The sequence below is a fragment of the Schistocerca nitens genome, chromosome 1 (assembly GCF_023898315.1).
Source record: "Schistocerca nitens isolate TAMUIC-IGC-003100 chromosome 1, iqSchNite1.1, whole genome shotgun sequence".
In the NCBI taxonomy this organism is placed as follows: domain Eukaryota; kingdom Metazoa; phylum Arthropoda; class Insecta; order Orthoptera; family Acrididae; genus Schistocerca; species Schistocerca nitens.
This window is the reverse complement of record NC_064614.1, coordinates 356,389,973-356,406,484: the sequence shown is the minus strand read 5'-3', so window position 1 is coordinate 356,406,484 and position 16,512 is coordinate 356,389,973. Positions and strand designations below refer to the sequence as shown.

Here is a 16,512-nt window from a genome sequence, read left to right as displayed (position 1 = left end):
TTGCTAACATAAACCGTGTTCCTTGTACTTCAGGAGTGATAAAAAGTGGCAGTGACACTACACATACCATTGTTTCGCTGACGAATGTAATTGCACAACAGTAGTGTACAGCGGACAATCCTCTTACTGACTTCGTTGCAGAACCTACCTGTGGTTTGACTTCTGCAGCCTCACATGAGGCATTCGCATTGTTTCGATCCGATTAATCCTCCAACCATGTCGTGTTTTCGTCCGCATGTATCAGTCTTGTACTCGCTCATCAAGCATCACCTTCTGACTTTGCCACGCCACGCCTCATTCAGTCCGTTTTTCATGCAGCAGGCTGCATTAATGGCTGCCACATTTGGCTGCCACATTGACTGTACGTAAAGATTCGCCACACACACATCTAGGCTGTACAGCCATGCTGCCGTAACACCGTGCTGGAGAACAACAGGCAGAATCACATGGTAAGCTTTCGCGCACTGATGGCCCTCAGCTTTGATTCGCTATGACAGAAAGCGCCTACGCCATGGGTGCTATCGTCACATACTACATGAAACATGTCACCTACAATATGAATCACAGTCACCTTACTCACCCACCTGGACAGCCAAGCAGACACCATCAACACCCTTATTCTCGCATCCCCTCCCAGTGACAATTACCTGACAGTGCTCCTACAGCGTTTGTCACACACCCCTAGTAAACAGCTGTATCATGTATTATATGATGAACATTTGCAACACAGGACTACGTTCCAACTGTGAAGGCGCCTCCGCGCACAGATCGACCCACATCTCATGTCTTCTGAAGCCTTATGGATGCTTACGTGTTTAACTCCCTACGCTAGTTCAAATGGCAATAGTAGCAACTAAACATCAATTGCTGGAGGCCCATTTTCGCCTGGCTGATCGAATTTTTGCTCTTATTCAACATCGATAAAGGATCAACAAGGCAACAACAATGGTGTTAGGTGCAACGCAGAACCACTAGAGACCTGTTCGCCTCCTGCATTCAGCCACCACTGACCACTTCCAACGCCGCCCAACACCCACGTAATTGCAGGCACAAGTATCAACTCCCTAGGTGTTGACAAAAAAAATTCTCCCACCATTGTCACCCCCAACGTGCCGGACGTTGCACATTTGCAGTCACGCTACTGCTGGTACCATTCATGCTTCAGGTTATGCTGCATGTAATTATCGACAGCCCTGTTAAAACCCAAACTTGCTGCACAGTCTGCGAGAAGTACCCAGGACCGTGTCAGACACATAGGACGCCTCGATCATCACAAGAATGTCTCTTTCTCCTCAACACACGACGCTCCCCTAAATAATAGACATATATCCTCGACCAGAACAGCAGCCCCCACTTCCTCATTGACTCTGGTTCTCAGTTCAGTACTTCACTGCCTTCGCCTTCCCTACCAACTTCTGTCGCACAGCAGCTTCATCTGGAGGCCGCTAGTGACTCTGTTATTATTGTTCATGGTTCACAAACCCGCACACTCGTCTTGGGATTCTTCACGCCATTCACTTGGACGTTCATTAACACTGACGGTGCTTGGTGCCGATTTTCTTTCGGCCTTCCACCTCATTTTCACACTGCACATGGACCAGATCACACTCTCGCCTTGCAGACATTCTGTGTGGGAATCTGCGATCCTGTTGCGTTGACAATGTATCACGAGGGCACGGACCTGCATCTCTGTTCCTCGCCTCCCGCTGATACCCACTGATCCGAGCCGGCCACACACCAAAACAAGTCTCCTGACACACCCACTGCGAGCACAGCATTACTAATGGGTAATGAGACACGTTCCACTAGCGCATTGCCCGCTACTTCTCAGTGCCCTCTTCTCAGAACTTGTTCATTATGTCTATGATTAGGAATGGAACAGTGCACAGAATAAACACAACCCTCAGGCCCCCAGTGAGGCAACGCCCTCACAGACTAACCCTGATCATCTCCATCTGGCAAAGGCCGCAGTGGATGAATTTCTCCAGTCGGGCATTGTTCATACTTCAGACTGTGTGGTCACTGCGCCCTCAATGCTCACACCATCATAAACTATTACCCTGTACCTAATATTTAGGATTTCTCGCACGATGTTACAGTGTTTAGCATTGTTAATTGTAGGAAAGCCAGAATCTCGTCCAACTTCTACATTCATTCATCTCAATTCAGAAAAAGTTCTCAGTGCACTGACTGATAACGGTGTCATGATAAACAATTACCAGTGTTAACTTTACAAAACTGAAGTGATTTTCTTAGGCCACGTTGTGAACGCCTTGGGCATCCAGCCCACCTCCGATCTCACAGAGATTGTTCACCACCTACCTCCACCTTTCTATCACGAATTTCATCGTTTCCCAGGAATGGTTAATTTCTACGCCACCATCTATGTGATGTGGTCTCTCTCCATGTCCTCCTCACTCAAGTGCTAAAGAGCAAGAACACCTCTGGCTGACGGAAACTTACGTGGACGTGGGATACGCAGTGTGTCTTTGAATGCATCAAGAATGCCCTCGTGCAAGCCATCACCTCGGCACGTCCATTCCCCGACGTTGAACTCTCAATTACCGCTGATTCTAGTGACTTGGCGCTGTATTGTAACAAGAAGTACGGTACCCAACAGCCCCTAAGCTTCTTTTCCCGCAAGCTTATACAATAGCAGTTCAAGTCATTCGTTTTCGACAGAGAGCTCTCAGTGGTTTACGAAACCATGTGGTACATTTGAGAGAACGTTGAAGTACTGTAGGAAAGCAGCCTACTCACGCCGTAGTAAATTCACATCAGTCTTTCCATTGTGTGCCAGCCAGTCCGCTGCAACTAGCTCTGACGTCATAAATGTTGCGCAATACTTTTAAAAATCAAGCAAATAACCTAAAACGTTTCTAGCATGTCAGGAGTAATACTAAATTAATATGTGTTGAATATCAGTTCGATAACTTTAACCATTTTCGAAATTTGGACGTTTTTCTGTCAAAATCATTGGCGCAACAGAAAAGAGCTAGAGACTTAAAAATTTATATTTAGATTCCTTTTTCATAATTATTTAATAGAAACAGTACTTTGGATCTCACAAATTAAAATTTTAGTTGAAATTCATAATTTTCTGGTTTTTGTCTTAAAAATTAAGGAAGCAAGATAGATTAAGTAGGCTAATAAATAAGGCTAGGATATTTATATTTAAGTAGAATGGAGATCCGCTGTAACCATAAAGATGTGAGAAGTTTCATTTGAATAACTATAAAACTATAGCGGTAGCGTATCTCCAAAGGTCAAGTTCAGAGTTCGTCTACTGTGTGCAGAGTAATTAAATTAATTCTCTCGCCCAAAATATTTAACTTAGCCACGTCAAACATTTATTATGATTACCTACGTGTGTGCTGAATGCACATTTAAATTGAGAGCTTCATCGGCCATCAGCAAAGGAAGCGATGATTTATTCAATAGCTTAATGTGGTGCATTACTAGCCCAGCGGCTAGTCGGGAGAGCCGATTTGATCAGGCGTTCCCTTAGCCGTCCGCACCGCGGCTTTATATATAAGAACGCTGCGCGACCAAAGACCGCACCACAGGAGGAAGTACCACACGATAGTGAAAGCCATAACCAACACACACGCTTCCCCACGATACCACCGATCATTGTCCACCAGCCATGTGATTATATCAAACTAAACAAGATCCTGAAAACAAAGCTAAAAGGTCCCCTAAAAGCAATCTTCCGCTGGGACAACACCAAGTATCACTTTGACTCTGTCGAAGACTTCCGCGCTGCGGAAAAATTCCTCAGAGTGGAAAGTGTTCCTCATTTTACACACCAGCTGGCCGCAGACAGGCAAAGGAGATTCGTGATGAAGCCCCCCCTCCCCCCCGCGGACGCCCGAGGATGACGTCAAAACTGCACTTGAGGAAAGAGGCCATGAAATAGTATCAGTGTTTGAGTACAAGAAAAGGAATTATGAAACGAGGGAACTGATTCACGAAGGAACTTATCAAACTAACACACCACCCAGACCCGAAGCCGACCGTCTGTATGACGAGCGCTTCCTCCTGGGAATGAAGATTCGTATCGAATCTTACAAGCCCAGAATCGGACCAAGACAGTGTCGGCGCTGCCAAAGGTTCGACCACACAGCGAACTATTGTACTCTTCCCACCAGGTGCTTGATTTGTGCGGGCCTACACGAGGCGAAAGATTGCACTAAGCCGCGATCAGACAGTTCAGTGTGCGCCAACTGCAATGGAGCGCACCCTGCAAACTACAAAGGCTGCGAAGTCTATCAAAGCAAGCTGAAACCCTTCCTACCAACTGCACGAACCGAACAACACACACGCCCACCAAAGCGGGCTGGCCAGCACCAAAATGCAGTGCAGCGCCAAGAAGCACCTGAAACCACAGGAACCCAAGAGGCCAGGCAAATCACCACCCAAACACCACAACCAGAAAGCAGTAGGACTCAGCAGCAACTCGATAAAGAAACAACCCGCACATATGCAAGCGCAGTCTCACCGAAGCAAATGACACCAGTACACACCCAGGTGAAAGGCAGGGATGATACCAGGATACCAATCCAAGGGCCCTTGAAACCACCGCCTACCCCCAAGCCTAGGGAACAAATACCAGTTCCGAAGCCAAGGGAGCCAGGGCACAGCCCAATTTCCACCGAAGCCGAGCGAATGCCAACAACAACTGTGCCAACACAATTAGAAGCTACACACATCCAGGAAAGCTACCCAGCGGAAACCACAACAGTACCCAATCAGCCAACTGCTCCAGAAACTAAACAACCAACCACTCCAGAAACCGAACAACCAGCACCACCACAAAACACAGAAACAGGCCCAACTCCCTTTCAAACTGAACCGGGAGCAGACATAGGTGAGATACTGAACACCCTCAAACTCTTTGACAAGCAGCGACTGCTGAACACAGTCAAACTCACCGCCCAAAAACTCCGAAAAACAAATGACAAAGCCACCAAAGCGCTAATACTGATGGAGGCAGTATTCACCATTATGGAGTAGAGATGGCGAGCCGCAGAACACCAAAAAGGAACATGACACTATGCCTCTGGAATGCCAATGGCATAAAAAGCAAAAAGACTGAAATACAAGCCTTTATCACAGAAAACGACATCGATATAACGCTCGTAACTGAAACCCACCTACGTCCACCTGACATCTTCCGCTTAAGAAACATGGCCACATATAGAACCGACAGACAACATCAGAGAGGCGGTGGCACGGCGATCTTTATCAAGAACAACATTACCCATGACACAGTAGAAACCCCTGCACTGGAACAAATAGAAGCTACCCTGTTAAAAATAAACACAACCATAGGAGTACTGCTGATTGGGGCAGCATACCTTGCCCCAAACAGAGAACTTCAAGAACATGAGCTATGACAGATATTTGACCTCCATCCAAGGGTGCTACTCGGGGCGGGGGGGGGGGGGGGACTTAAACGCAAAGCATCCCTTCTGGAACTCCCGAGTGGCAAACCCCAAGGGCAACCAATTAGTAAGCTTAGAAGAAGCACTTCAGATAACAGTCTAGGGCCCTGACGACCCCACCCACGTCCCGCTACTGCCACAACAGAGGCCTGACGTCTTGGACATCGTTGTGACCAAGGGAATAGCAGACAACATCCACTTGGATGTCCTAGACGACCTATCCTCTGACCACAAGCCTGCGTTGGTTAATTTCCACAGACTCATGCCACCACCGCCACCACAGCACCAAACATTCAAAACTGACTGGGACTTATACCGAACTTCCCTAACGGCGACCATCCGCCCAGATACCCAGCTCAGAACAACGGACGAGATCGACTCAGCGATCGAATCACTCACCACACAGATCCAAAAAGTTTCGCGACAGTCAACAACCATAACAAACCAACCTAGAAATGAGTTCGAACTCCCACCCCTTCTCCGTGATCTCCGTCACATCAAAAACAAAGCCAAAAGGCGCTGACAACAAACTCGCGACCCAAGAGACTGTACTACTGCAAATAAACTAATGCGCGAGCTAAACAAACGGTTAACGGAGTGGCGTGCGGAAGTATGGGCGGACAAAATGGAGTCATTCAACCTTCAAACCACCGACGAGTGGAAGGTAGTAAAGAACTTAAGAGCCACCCAACCACCCAAAAGGGCCATGATAGGTAATCAGGGCACAATCTACGACGCCTTGTCGAAGGCCGAGTTACTCGCTGACACCTTTGAAGAACAAAACACCCTCCCATCTCACGACGTACAGACACGCGACGACCAAAACCTAGAAGACAGAATTAAACAGACCATCGATACGTTGAGAAGTACGCTACCGACCACAACACCGCAGCTAACCACCCCAACTGAGATCAGAAGGGAAATACGTAAAAGAAAGGGAGGTTCTGCACCTGGTCTCGACAAAATAACACATATGCACCTAAAAAATCTTCCACGTAAACCAATAGTGCTCCTGACCAGGATATTCAACAAGTGTTTGCAACTGTCGTATTTTCCCTCCTCATGGAAAATAGCAAAACTAATCACCATACCGAAAGCCGGCAAAGACCCAAAAATCCCTTCAAACAATAGACCTATCAGCTTACTACAGACCATGGGGAAGCTGTTCGAGAGGATTTTACTACAGCGTCTCCAACCATCCCTGACAGACAACAACACACTAAGAGCCGAGCAATTTGGTTTCCACAAAAAGGTGTCAGCAGAACTCCAAGTGCTCCGTCACTGAACACATCGCAGCTAACATGAACCTGCAAAAGTCTACCGCAGCCGTGTTCCTTGACTGGGAAAAAGCCTTCGACAAGGTGTGGCATGACAACTTAATCTGGAAGATACTTCATCAAACATCTATCCCAGACGTCTACGCCAAGCTACTTGACAGTTACTTGAACGAGAGGCATTTCGTGGTCGAAGTGGATGGCAAACGCTCCTCTCTTCGCCACCTGAAAGCGGGCATCCCCCAAGGGTCTGTCCTCTCACCAACTCTATTCAACATCTACGTCAATGACATTCCCTTGGAGGCAGGAGTCCACATCGCCAAATTCGCTGACGACACGGCATTCTACACCAGTGAACATCGGCAGCACGTATCCATCGGCAGACTACAACGACAGCTCAATAGCGTGAAAAACTGGTGTAGAGCAAACAAACTTCATCTAAACGCTGCAAAAACAACCGCCATCTACTTCACCCGAAAGCGACCAGTCCTGCAAAACCATCTGAGGCTCAACGCCCAGGAACTACCCTGGAGGGATGAGGTCAAGCACCTTGGCGTGACGGTGGACAGAAAACTGTTGTACCACCATCACATCAAAGAAAAGAAAACAAAAGCCCTGAACCTAGCCAGGGCCCTTTACCCTTTCTTCAAGAGCAATAACTTTGTAAGCAGAAACAAAACGGACACTATACAAGACAACGGTGCTGCCCACGATGACATATGGCTGCTCATCATGGGCAGTGGCTTGCCCAACAAGGAAATACGAACTACAGGTAGTGCAGAACAAGGTGCTCAGGTGGATCCTAGGAGCACCCTACTGGACTAGAATATCCCAATTACATGAACAGCTGGAGATGGATACACTTGATCAAACGATTAGGAAACAGACTACAAAAATTTTCCAAAAGATAGACAACATCAGAAACACCTGCAGACACCTGACAGACGTAGGCACCCAAAAACCAAAAACCTGGCACAAACAAAGAGTGCCACGATCCATCACAGAGGACCCCACAGATTAAATCAGGAAATACACCCCAAATTCCAGCCAGAAGCAAAATATAACCACACCAACCACCTTAAACCAGACCAAGTAGATCGTATTGCGAGAGACAATCTAGCGGCAAGCAGACGCCGAACCACCATGGACAAAGAAGAAAGCAGCAACCCAGCCGCAACAAACACCAAGGACCAAGAGGAGAGGAAAGGAGAAACAATCACCAAGCCTTCTTGCAAGGCGCAGTACCCCACCAAGGGCGGCGGATTGGTGAATTTTTAAGTTCAAAAATCACAATCCTGACCGCCAAAATGAATAAATGGTGCCCCAACAGCACTACCTAAACACAACTACACCAATACACAGAAAATCGGCGAAGCCGATAAGCCTGTTCAACAACACTGTGAAAAAAAAAAAAAAGGAAGAGGAAGGAAGGCCCCAGTTCTCTCCAGACGGTGAATAACACACCATCTGTGTCGGGAGTCGCGTCGCGTCGGTATCATTGCTATTAACAGCCTCGGATGTCGTATTAAGTTACTCGGGATACGCGTAACCATGACATCATTTTCGAGTGAAGTGTTAATTCTGGGATGATTTTAATTATCTATCTTCAGTTTGCGTATGTCGTATTTTCACGTGACGCCGCGGGACAGACATTCTACCATTATTTAGCGTGGCGTTTGATGAACATTATCATCAAATTATGGCGAGCATTCACTTAAACATTTAATTTGGACAGTTATAGTTGCATCAGCGCATTAGACTCTGAACTGCTCTGTTAGTCAGATTGTGTGGAATCTTTTTTTTTTTCATCTGTGACGTTCAGAAAATAGAGAACGTTTTTTTTTCACGATCGTTTTTGATTATGAATCCCAGACAATTTCGTAATTCCTCAGCGCTTTAAGCTGTAGCTCTAAGTGTATTTCTCAGATGAAGAGATGAAGTGGGCACTAGGAATTCTAATTACAGGCTTCACATTTTGCTAATCACTTTCTGGTTGCCAATATTGTAGTTAAGAGAGCCAGTGTTGAGAACGGCATAAATAATAGGAACATTTATATAACAATTAATATCCACCTGCCGCCCCACATATGGTGCATTGGCCGGGAAATGAAATGTTTCTACATTCTACAAAATTTTTAACAGCAATTAAAATTCTACCAGCCGCCCCACATATGGTGCATCGGCCGGGAAATGAAATGTTTCTACATTCTACAAAATTTTTAACAGCAATTAAAATTCTAACAGCCGCCCCACATATGGTGCATTGGCCGGGAAGTGTTTCAACATTCAAACATTTATACAACAGTAAAAATTCTAACCGCCGCCCCACATATGGTGCATCGGCCGGGAAAGAAACTGAGTAAAAGTGAAAGTGTTTTTTAAATATTCGGATTCGCCAGTGAAAAGCGACACGCAACTGAGTAATAGAACAGTGAAAGTGTTACGTGTTCATGTGGACGACGCAATTGGATTAGCAACGCATCTGGATTGACAGAGCTGGCACTGAGTCTAGCGGCGCTGCCGGCATCGCGAGAAGCCAGTTTCGCCTCATCGCAGTCGTCTGCCAGAGCAGCTGGAGCCGCGCCTGCAGATGTGGGCCACGCAAACACACAACAGCTGTCGGAGTGCCATCTGAAATTCAGCGCGCTGCGTCGCATCAGTAATCCTGGTACGCCGCACCGGCAACGCCATACGTCGTGCAGAAGGAACTAAGTTAAGTGAAAAGCTGTTCAAAATTTTACTAACCTGCACTAAAAGATTGTCGGAAATGGAACTGCCAGAAGAAACCGAGGTTAAACTTAAATCAGAACCTATGTCTGTTGAAGGAACTGTAAATCCAGACAACGGTTCAAGTGTAAATATGCATGAAAAGAGTAATGTTGAGGTGAAATATGAAGTATTGTCTCCTGGCAGTAGTGTGAAAAGGGGCAATGATTCAATAATAGAGACCCCTGTAGTAAAGCAGAAAGCAGAAATTGTTAATTTATTGAATGATAGTTTACCTGATGAGTTAAAAACCAAACAGTCATCAGAGACGGTAGAGTTTAAGAAGGAGAAGTTAGATATGACTAATCAATCAGAAGTTTCATTTAGTTTTGATGATTCTGGTGTTGGAGCTAGTTTTTCGTCACCTGAGTGTGAAAAGAAACCAGCTAGTGAGCAACCCAAAGACACTGGGGCTATTGATTTAAATGTTATATTACAAGCAATAGCTGCCAGTAATGCAACAATGACAGCTGAATTAAAGTCTGAAATAACTGAGGTCAAAAGCAGTAATGCTGAATTAAAATCTAATATAATTGAGGTAAAAAACAGGATTGTGGCCAGTCAAACCAATTTTAATAAACGATTGGAGGTAATGGACGATACCTTCAAGGCTGGTTGCAGTAAGTTGAAAGAGGATCTGGACAGTTTGAATTATAAAATTGATTACAACCATGAGGATATTAAGAAAAAGGTTGCTCAACAATTTTCTGAAATGTATAAAACAGTAAAATCCGAAGTTGCTGAGGTTCGCAAAGACTTCCAAATGGAAGATGCGAAGCTGGAGCACAAGTTAACAGAAAAGATCGAGGCGGAATCTGAACTGTGCTCAGATAGGTTTAAAGATGTTAATATAAAAGTAAACATATGTCAAGCAGAAGTAGATGCAATCAAAACTGATACTACTCATATTGAGCAAAGAGTAGATAATGTTGAAATGAGAGTAGAAAATATTAGTACTAACATTGCTAACATTGAGAGTAAAGTAAGTTCAGTAACTTCTGGTAATGGTTCAAAAAAATGGTTCAAATGGCTCTGAGCACTATGCGACTCAACTTCTGAGGTCATCAGTCGCCTAGAACTTAGAACTAATTAAACCTAACTAACCTAAGGACATCACACACATCCATGCCCGAGGCAGGATTCGAACCTGCGACCGTAGCGGTCACGCGGTTCCAGACTGAAGCGCCTTTAACCGCACGGCCACACTGGCCGGCTCTGGTAATGGTAGTATACAACAAGTTGTAGCTGCAAACGCCGCTTTTATCGGGTGTCGGCAGTTCTTGCGGTTCGATCCAGATAAAAATATCCACCCGCTAGATTTCTGGAACGATTTTGAAGATGTGATTCCACCAACTTGGTCTGAACGAGAGAAAATCTCATTTATTAGAAGCCGTTTAGCAGGTGACGCCATGCGTTGGTCAGCTGATGTTATGTATTAGCGGAGTTTAAAACAGCTTTCATTAATGAGTATTGGTCTAGCAATAAGCAAAATGAAGTGTTGAGAGAATTTTGGAGTGGAAAACGCTTAAATGTAGGCAAGGAATCTATTAAAGAATTTGCTAGGTCTTGGATCTCACGTTTGTCACATTTGGCGGAAAAGCTGAAACCCGAAATGATAATACTAGGTCTTGAAGCCAAACTGCCATGGTATTGGCAAACTAGAATTTTATCTGCCCCTAGAGACAATCTTGATCGTTTCATTGAATATTTGGAACGTGTAGAGCGTGTGGCTGTCAATGAGGAGCAAGCACGTAATAACAGAAATGCTAATAACACTAGTAGTAATTTTAAGAGCGAGCAGAATGGCAATGTAAACATCAGAACAGTAGGTGTTCGCCATCCTAAGAGAGGTAGGAATTGGAGAAATAATTATCAGAACCAACAATGGCATCCAAATGATAGTAATTTTGTTCCGAACAAAATTATGCAGGCAAACAACAGTACGGAAAGCAATGCTGTGCCAGTTAACTATAATGGAAATAAAGGAAACAATAGTAGGCAGAGGCAGGAAAACTAGTTCCCGTCTATGAGGACACTGGCGCTCACCAGGCGGTTACTTTTCCTAAGCCAGTAGTTACGGAAATTAGTAAGACAGATCAGAATACTCAGGCTGAACATGTGGATGAAGAGTCGGTAGCATATTAAGAATACAGCAGAAATATTAGATCACTCACAGTATTTGATAGATACCGTGTTAGAGACGCTTTCTAAGTGGGAAGAAAAAGAGAAGGCGCAGCAGTATAATGGTAGGGAAGAGCTATAAAATACTGAATTGTCAGGTGAAGAAGCAGAAGAAATTCATGCTTATATTTACGATGAGGATGATGTGCTCTTATCTAAAGTGCCTGTGCAGGATGTTGATACTGTACTAATAGATTTAGGACAGGAGGTAAGTGAGAATGTAGAGGGTGGCCTGTTGGGGGTCGATGAACCCAGTAGCTGTGACCAGTTGTCACTTGAGAAGGAACCCGACGATAATAATGAAAGTGGTTTAGCTGTAACTAGTGTTATGCCCGGTCTGGAGGCGCAGAATCGCTCAGACTACAGTAATTTGGTTCATGTTCAGCAAACTAAATGTAATGAAGTCGTGCGGTGTTTCGATTTGAAATTAATAGACCGACTGGAAAAGGCAGCTGAAAATGTAATTCAGGAAACCCCTACACACTTTGACCTAAATGTAATGAAGACAGATGTCGATCACTTTAGTTGGAGACAAATCCAAAAGGAACTATTGGATGAGTTTGAGGAACCACCTGTACAACCTAGAATAAACCATCCTATAATAATAGTGAATATGTTGGGTATCAATGTACGTTGTCTCTTAGACAGTGTAACCTCTAGCGTGCCACAGGGGAGTGTTATGGGACCATTGCTTTTCACAATACATATAAATGACCTAGTAGATAGTGTCAGAAGTTCCATGTGGCTTTTCGCGAATGATGCTGTAGTATACAGAGAAGCATTAGAAAATTGTAGCGAAGTATCAGGAAGATCTGCAGCGGATAGGCACTTGGTGCAGGGAGTGGCAACTGACCCTTAACATAGACAAATGAAATGTATTGCGAATACATAGAAAGAAGGATCCTTTATTGTGTGGTTATATGATAGCGGAACAAACACTGGTAGCAGCTACTTCTGTAAAATATCCGCGAGTTTGCGTGCAGAACGATTTGAAGTGGAATGATCATATAAAATTAATTGTTGGTAAGGCGGGTACCAGGTTGAGATTCATTGGGAGAGTCCTTCGAAAATGTAGTCCATCAGCAAAGGAGGTGGCTTACAAAACACTCGTTCGACCTATACTTGAGTATTGCTCAACAGTGTGGGATCCGTACCAGATCGGGTTGACGAAGGAGATAGAGAAGATCCAGAGAAGAGCGGCGCGTTTCGTCACAGGGTTATTTGGTAAGCGTGATAGCGTTACTGAGATGTTTAGCAAACTCAAGTGGCAGACTCTGCAAGAGAGGCGCTCTGCATCGCGGTGTAGCTTGCTGTCCAGGTTTCGAGAGGGTGCGTTTCTGGATGAGGTATCGAATATATTGCTTCCCCCTACTTATACCTCCCGAGGAGATCACCAATGTAAAATTAGAGAGATTCGAGAGCTCACAGAGGCTTTCCGGCAGCCGTTCTTCCAATGAACCATACGCGACTGGAACAGGAAAGGGAGGTAATGACAGTGGTACGTAAAGTGCCCTCCACCACACACCGTTGGGTGGCTTGCGGAGTATAGATGTAGATACAGATGTAGAAGTGCTTCATCGTGAAGCTGACATGAACAATATCTTGCTGTATGCCAAGCTTGTCACTGTTCACCTCAGCAGCAGACTCAAACCATCCTGGACACTCCTGGCTACTGACATATCATCACCTAGTGCATCCCTCTCGCCTAATGCCCCTACCCCCTTTTCTTTGGAAACACCAGTCCCCTTCGAAGCGTACCTTGATGTGCAGTGGTTCTGCCCTGAAGATCTCCAACTCACTGTCGCTGGTGCTGATCTAATCGTCGAAGGGATGCAGGCAAGCTGTGAGGCCCCAAACGCCACTGAAGACACCACATTCATGAGACATTCCCACTACCCGCAGATGTAGATGTTCCGACTCTTTCTGCTCTCTTCAACGACTATGGCTATCTTAACATCACCGTGTTATACTTGCCACACCCACACCAGAAGCTCACCTTGGCACCATCTGGTCTTGAAGCATATAGCGACACCCCCTCATCACCGCCAGCCACAACAATTTCTTCCATGAGCTGCGCCATTCGCGCACCTGCAAATCTACATGATTATGAACTCTATTCCCTGTGCCATACAACTACTACTTGCAGAAACGCCCCCCCCTCCCTGCCCTCCCACTATCAGCTTGCAGCCATGCACTACTCTGGTGGAAAGGAGGGGATCTGTGGGAACAACAATATCGCTGACGCATGAGAGGGGAGAGGCAGACTCTCTGTGAGTGACCAGAGGTGACTTTGTAGTTGTGTACTGATATATGTACCGCATTTTGCATAGTAAAGAGGTTTTTGTACTCTACATCTACGGCGTGCTTTGACACTATTACATACTAGAGTTTCACAAACGCGGTTAGGTGATCCAGTAAAAAAATCATGAGTTAATTGAAATTTTAGTTGAGAGAGTACTTTTGTGGTGCAAGCAAAACTGCCTTTGCCCCTGTTCCGTGAAACTGAAGAAGTATACATCTTATTAGATCGTATCAAGAAAATTGCTCAAGAAAGAAGACAATGTAATGGAGGGAAATTTTTATAGAAGAAATAGCAAAGCACGTTGTTCACCGCATGAAGAGAAGTTTCGCAGAAATTACAGACCACCAAATTTCTTTGATAGGAGGGAGGATAGTCCATGTAGAAAAACAGATTACAGACATCTTAGGGAAGATTGTAAGCTCTATGAAGATAATGATTGGCAGAACAATGAAACTGAAGAAGTATCCATGTTATTAGATCGCATCAAGAAAATTGCTCAAGAAAGATGACAATGTAATGGAGGGAAATTTTTATAGAAGAAATAGCAAAGCACGTTGTTCACCGCATGAAGAGAAGTTTCGCAGAAATTACAGACCACCAAATTTCTTTGATAGGAGGGAGGATAGTCCATGTAGAAACACAGATTACAGACATCTTAGGGAAGATTGTAAGCTCTATGAAGATAATGATTGGCAGAACAATGACAGGCGAACTAACGACAGATCACTGGATTGGGAAAAGAGTGACGAACATATATCTGGTCGGTTTCACAGTTGCACTAGAGAAACATTCGAATGGGACTCTGTTCGAAACCATAATTGCAATTACCGAGTCATTACTTGCCATTTATAATATTCTGTGTGAAACTGATTATCAAGTAAGAGATATCTTGATGAGAGAGCGAGGAGTGATTGCTGAAGATGTGTTGATACCCATTATTGCATTAGTGTTAATGGTATTAATATTGAAGGGCTCCTGGATAGTGGCAGCCAGGTCTGTGCTCTGTGGAATAAATTGTATCTTCTGTTAAGAGAGGTCGCAGAAATCCCACCTTTCCTGTGAATAATCTACATATCATTAGTGCTGAGGGAAATATAAGCAGGCCAATTAAGAATCAGGCATTACCGTACTTTTATATTGATAGCATTTTGGGTGTCGACCACTTACTGACTAGAAGAAAAAATATACTGTAACAGAGAGAGAGGCATCAGCCATCGTCTGGGGAGCTGATAAGGTCTGATTTTATCCCTTGGGAGGGTATGCGATTATATATCTTTTCTCCAGAGCTGCCGTCTTATGCACAATCGTCTTATGCACTGGTCATTAAAGTTGCACGGAAGATGAGGCATGACCATAAAGTGAAAACTGGTGGTTACAAAGATAATTAAAGGGTTTTCGTGAGATAACTTACGAAATTAAAAAGTTCTACCACTACTTCATGGGCCATTTTGCATAAGTGAAACTGTGCAGCCAAACTGTCTCTATTTTGTATGCATTAACTCTGGGAAATCAAATAGACTGAGGCATATTGAAAATGTAAAACTGTATCACAAAAGTGAATGATTTTCTCCTTATAGTGTTAATATAATTTCACTGTTTGATGAACACTCTACGAAACTGCAAGTCATAGTGTTAAGAAGTGTAGTTTAGCTAGACTGGCCACCAATAGCAGCTACATAAGTACCACATCTATTATAACAATGTGCAAGATGGAGAAACAATGACAATGCTGTTTTGTCAGGACACTTGCCATTGGTTTCCTGTTATTGAGCGCCATCAAGTAGGGTCGCTGGGAGCAGCCACCACTGTGACAGAGGGCATTACATCCCACAATGGCATGGTGCAATGAGCAACAATTCTGATTGGCTGGCAGGCGACACGCCCCTTCCGTCGTTGCAGCCAAGGTCAGTGCCTGGATACATTCTTGGCTAGGCATGGGCGTCTTTGTTTACAGCCTCGCCCCATTTACCCACTCCAGGGCTCTACACCCTGTCATGTGTATCGTCGTCTGTATTAAATCGGTGTCACTGACGTGATCTTTGCTATGAATATGTTGATTTCAGTGCATGCATGTGACACCAGTGCAGTGTGTCGATGTGCAGTACATAATTTCATAAGAAGGTATTCATGTTACATTTTTCTTCTGTTTTCAATTTTGTTGTCTTAACTTAGGAAGTAGTATGTTAATCATGTGCCAAGTTAAAGTTTTAATTTTGTATTTGTTTACTTGTTGACATGCTCTTTCTATGATTCTCTTTGCATGCATTATCATAACATTTAATGCAAAATATGCCGCAATTTTATCTACATAATAATATTTTTTTGAATGTATGAAGTCGTACTTCACTGCTTGTCTGCAGTTTTGTGACAGACTATTCACCTTTAACAACAGCTTCATGGTCTTTAGGTTTTCGCTATGTACATAAACTCACTTTTTACTTTTTATTGTACACATTAGTCAGAAATATAAGATTTTTTTTCTGAGATTTTACCAAAGTTCAGTGTGGATCTTTTCCACATTATTGAAATGTCTTTTCACTGA

The 16,512-nt window shown here is 44.3% G+C and overlaps 1 protein-coding gene across 1 annotated transcript; it reads left to right on the top strand.

Annotated features, from left to right (window-relative positions):
- Positions 1–4,047: 4,047 nt before the first annotated feature.
- LOC126248065 (proteoglycan 4-like) lies at positions 4,048–5,016 on the top strand. Its single transcript, XM_049948747.1, has one exon. It carries the CDS (start codon positions 4,048–4,050, stop codon positions 5,014–5,016), a length of 969 nt encoding a protein of 322 aa, XP_049804704.1.
- Positions 5,017–16,512: the final 11,496 nt, after the last annotated feature.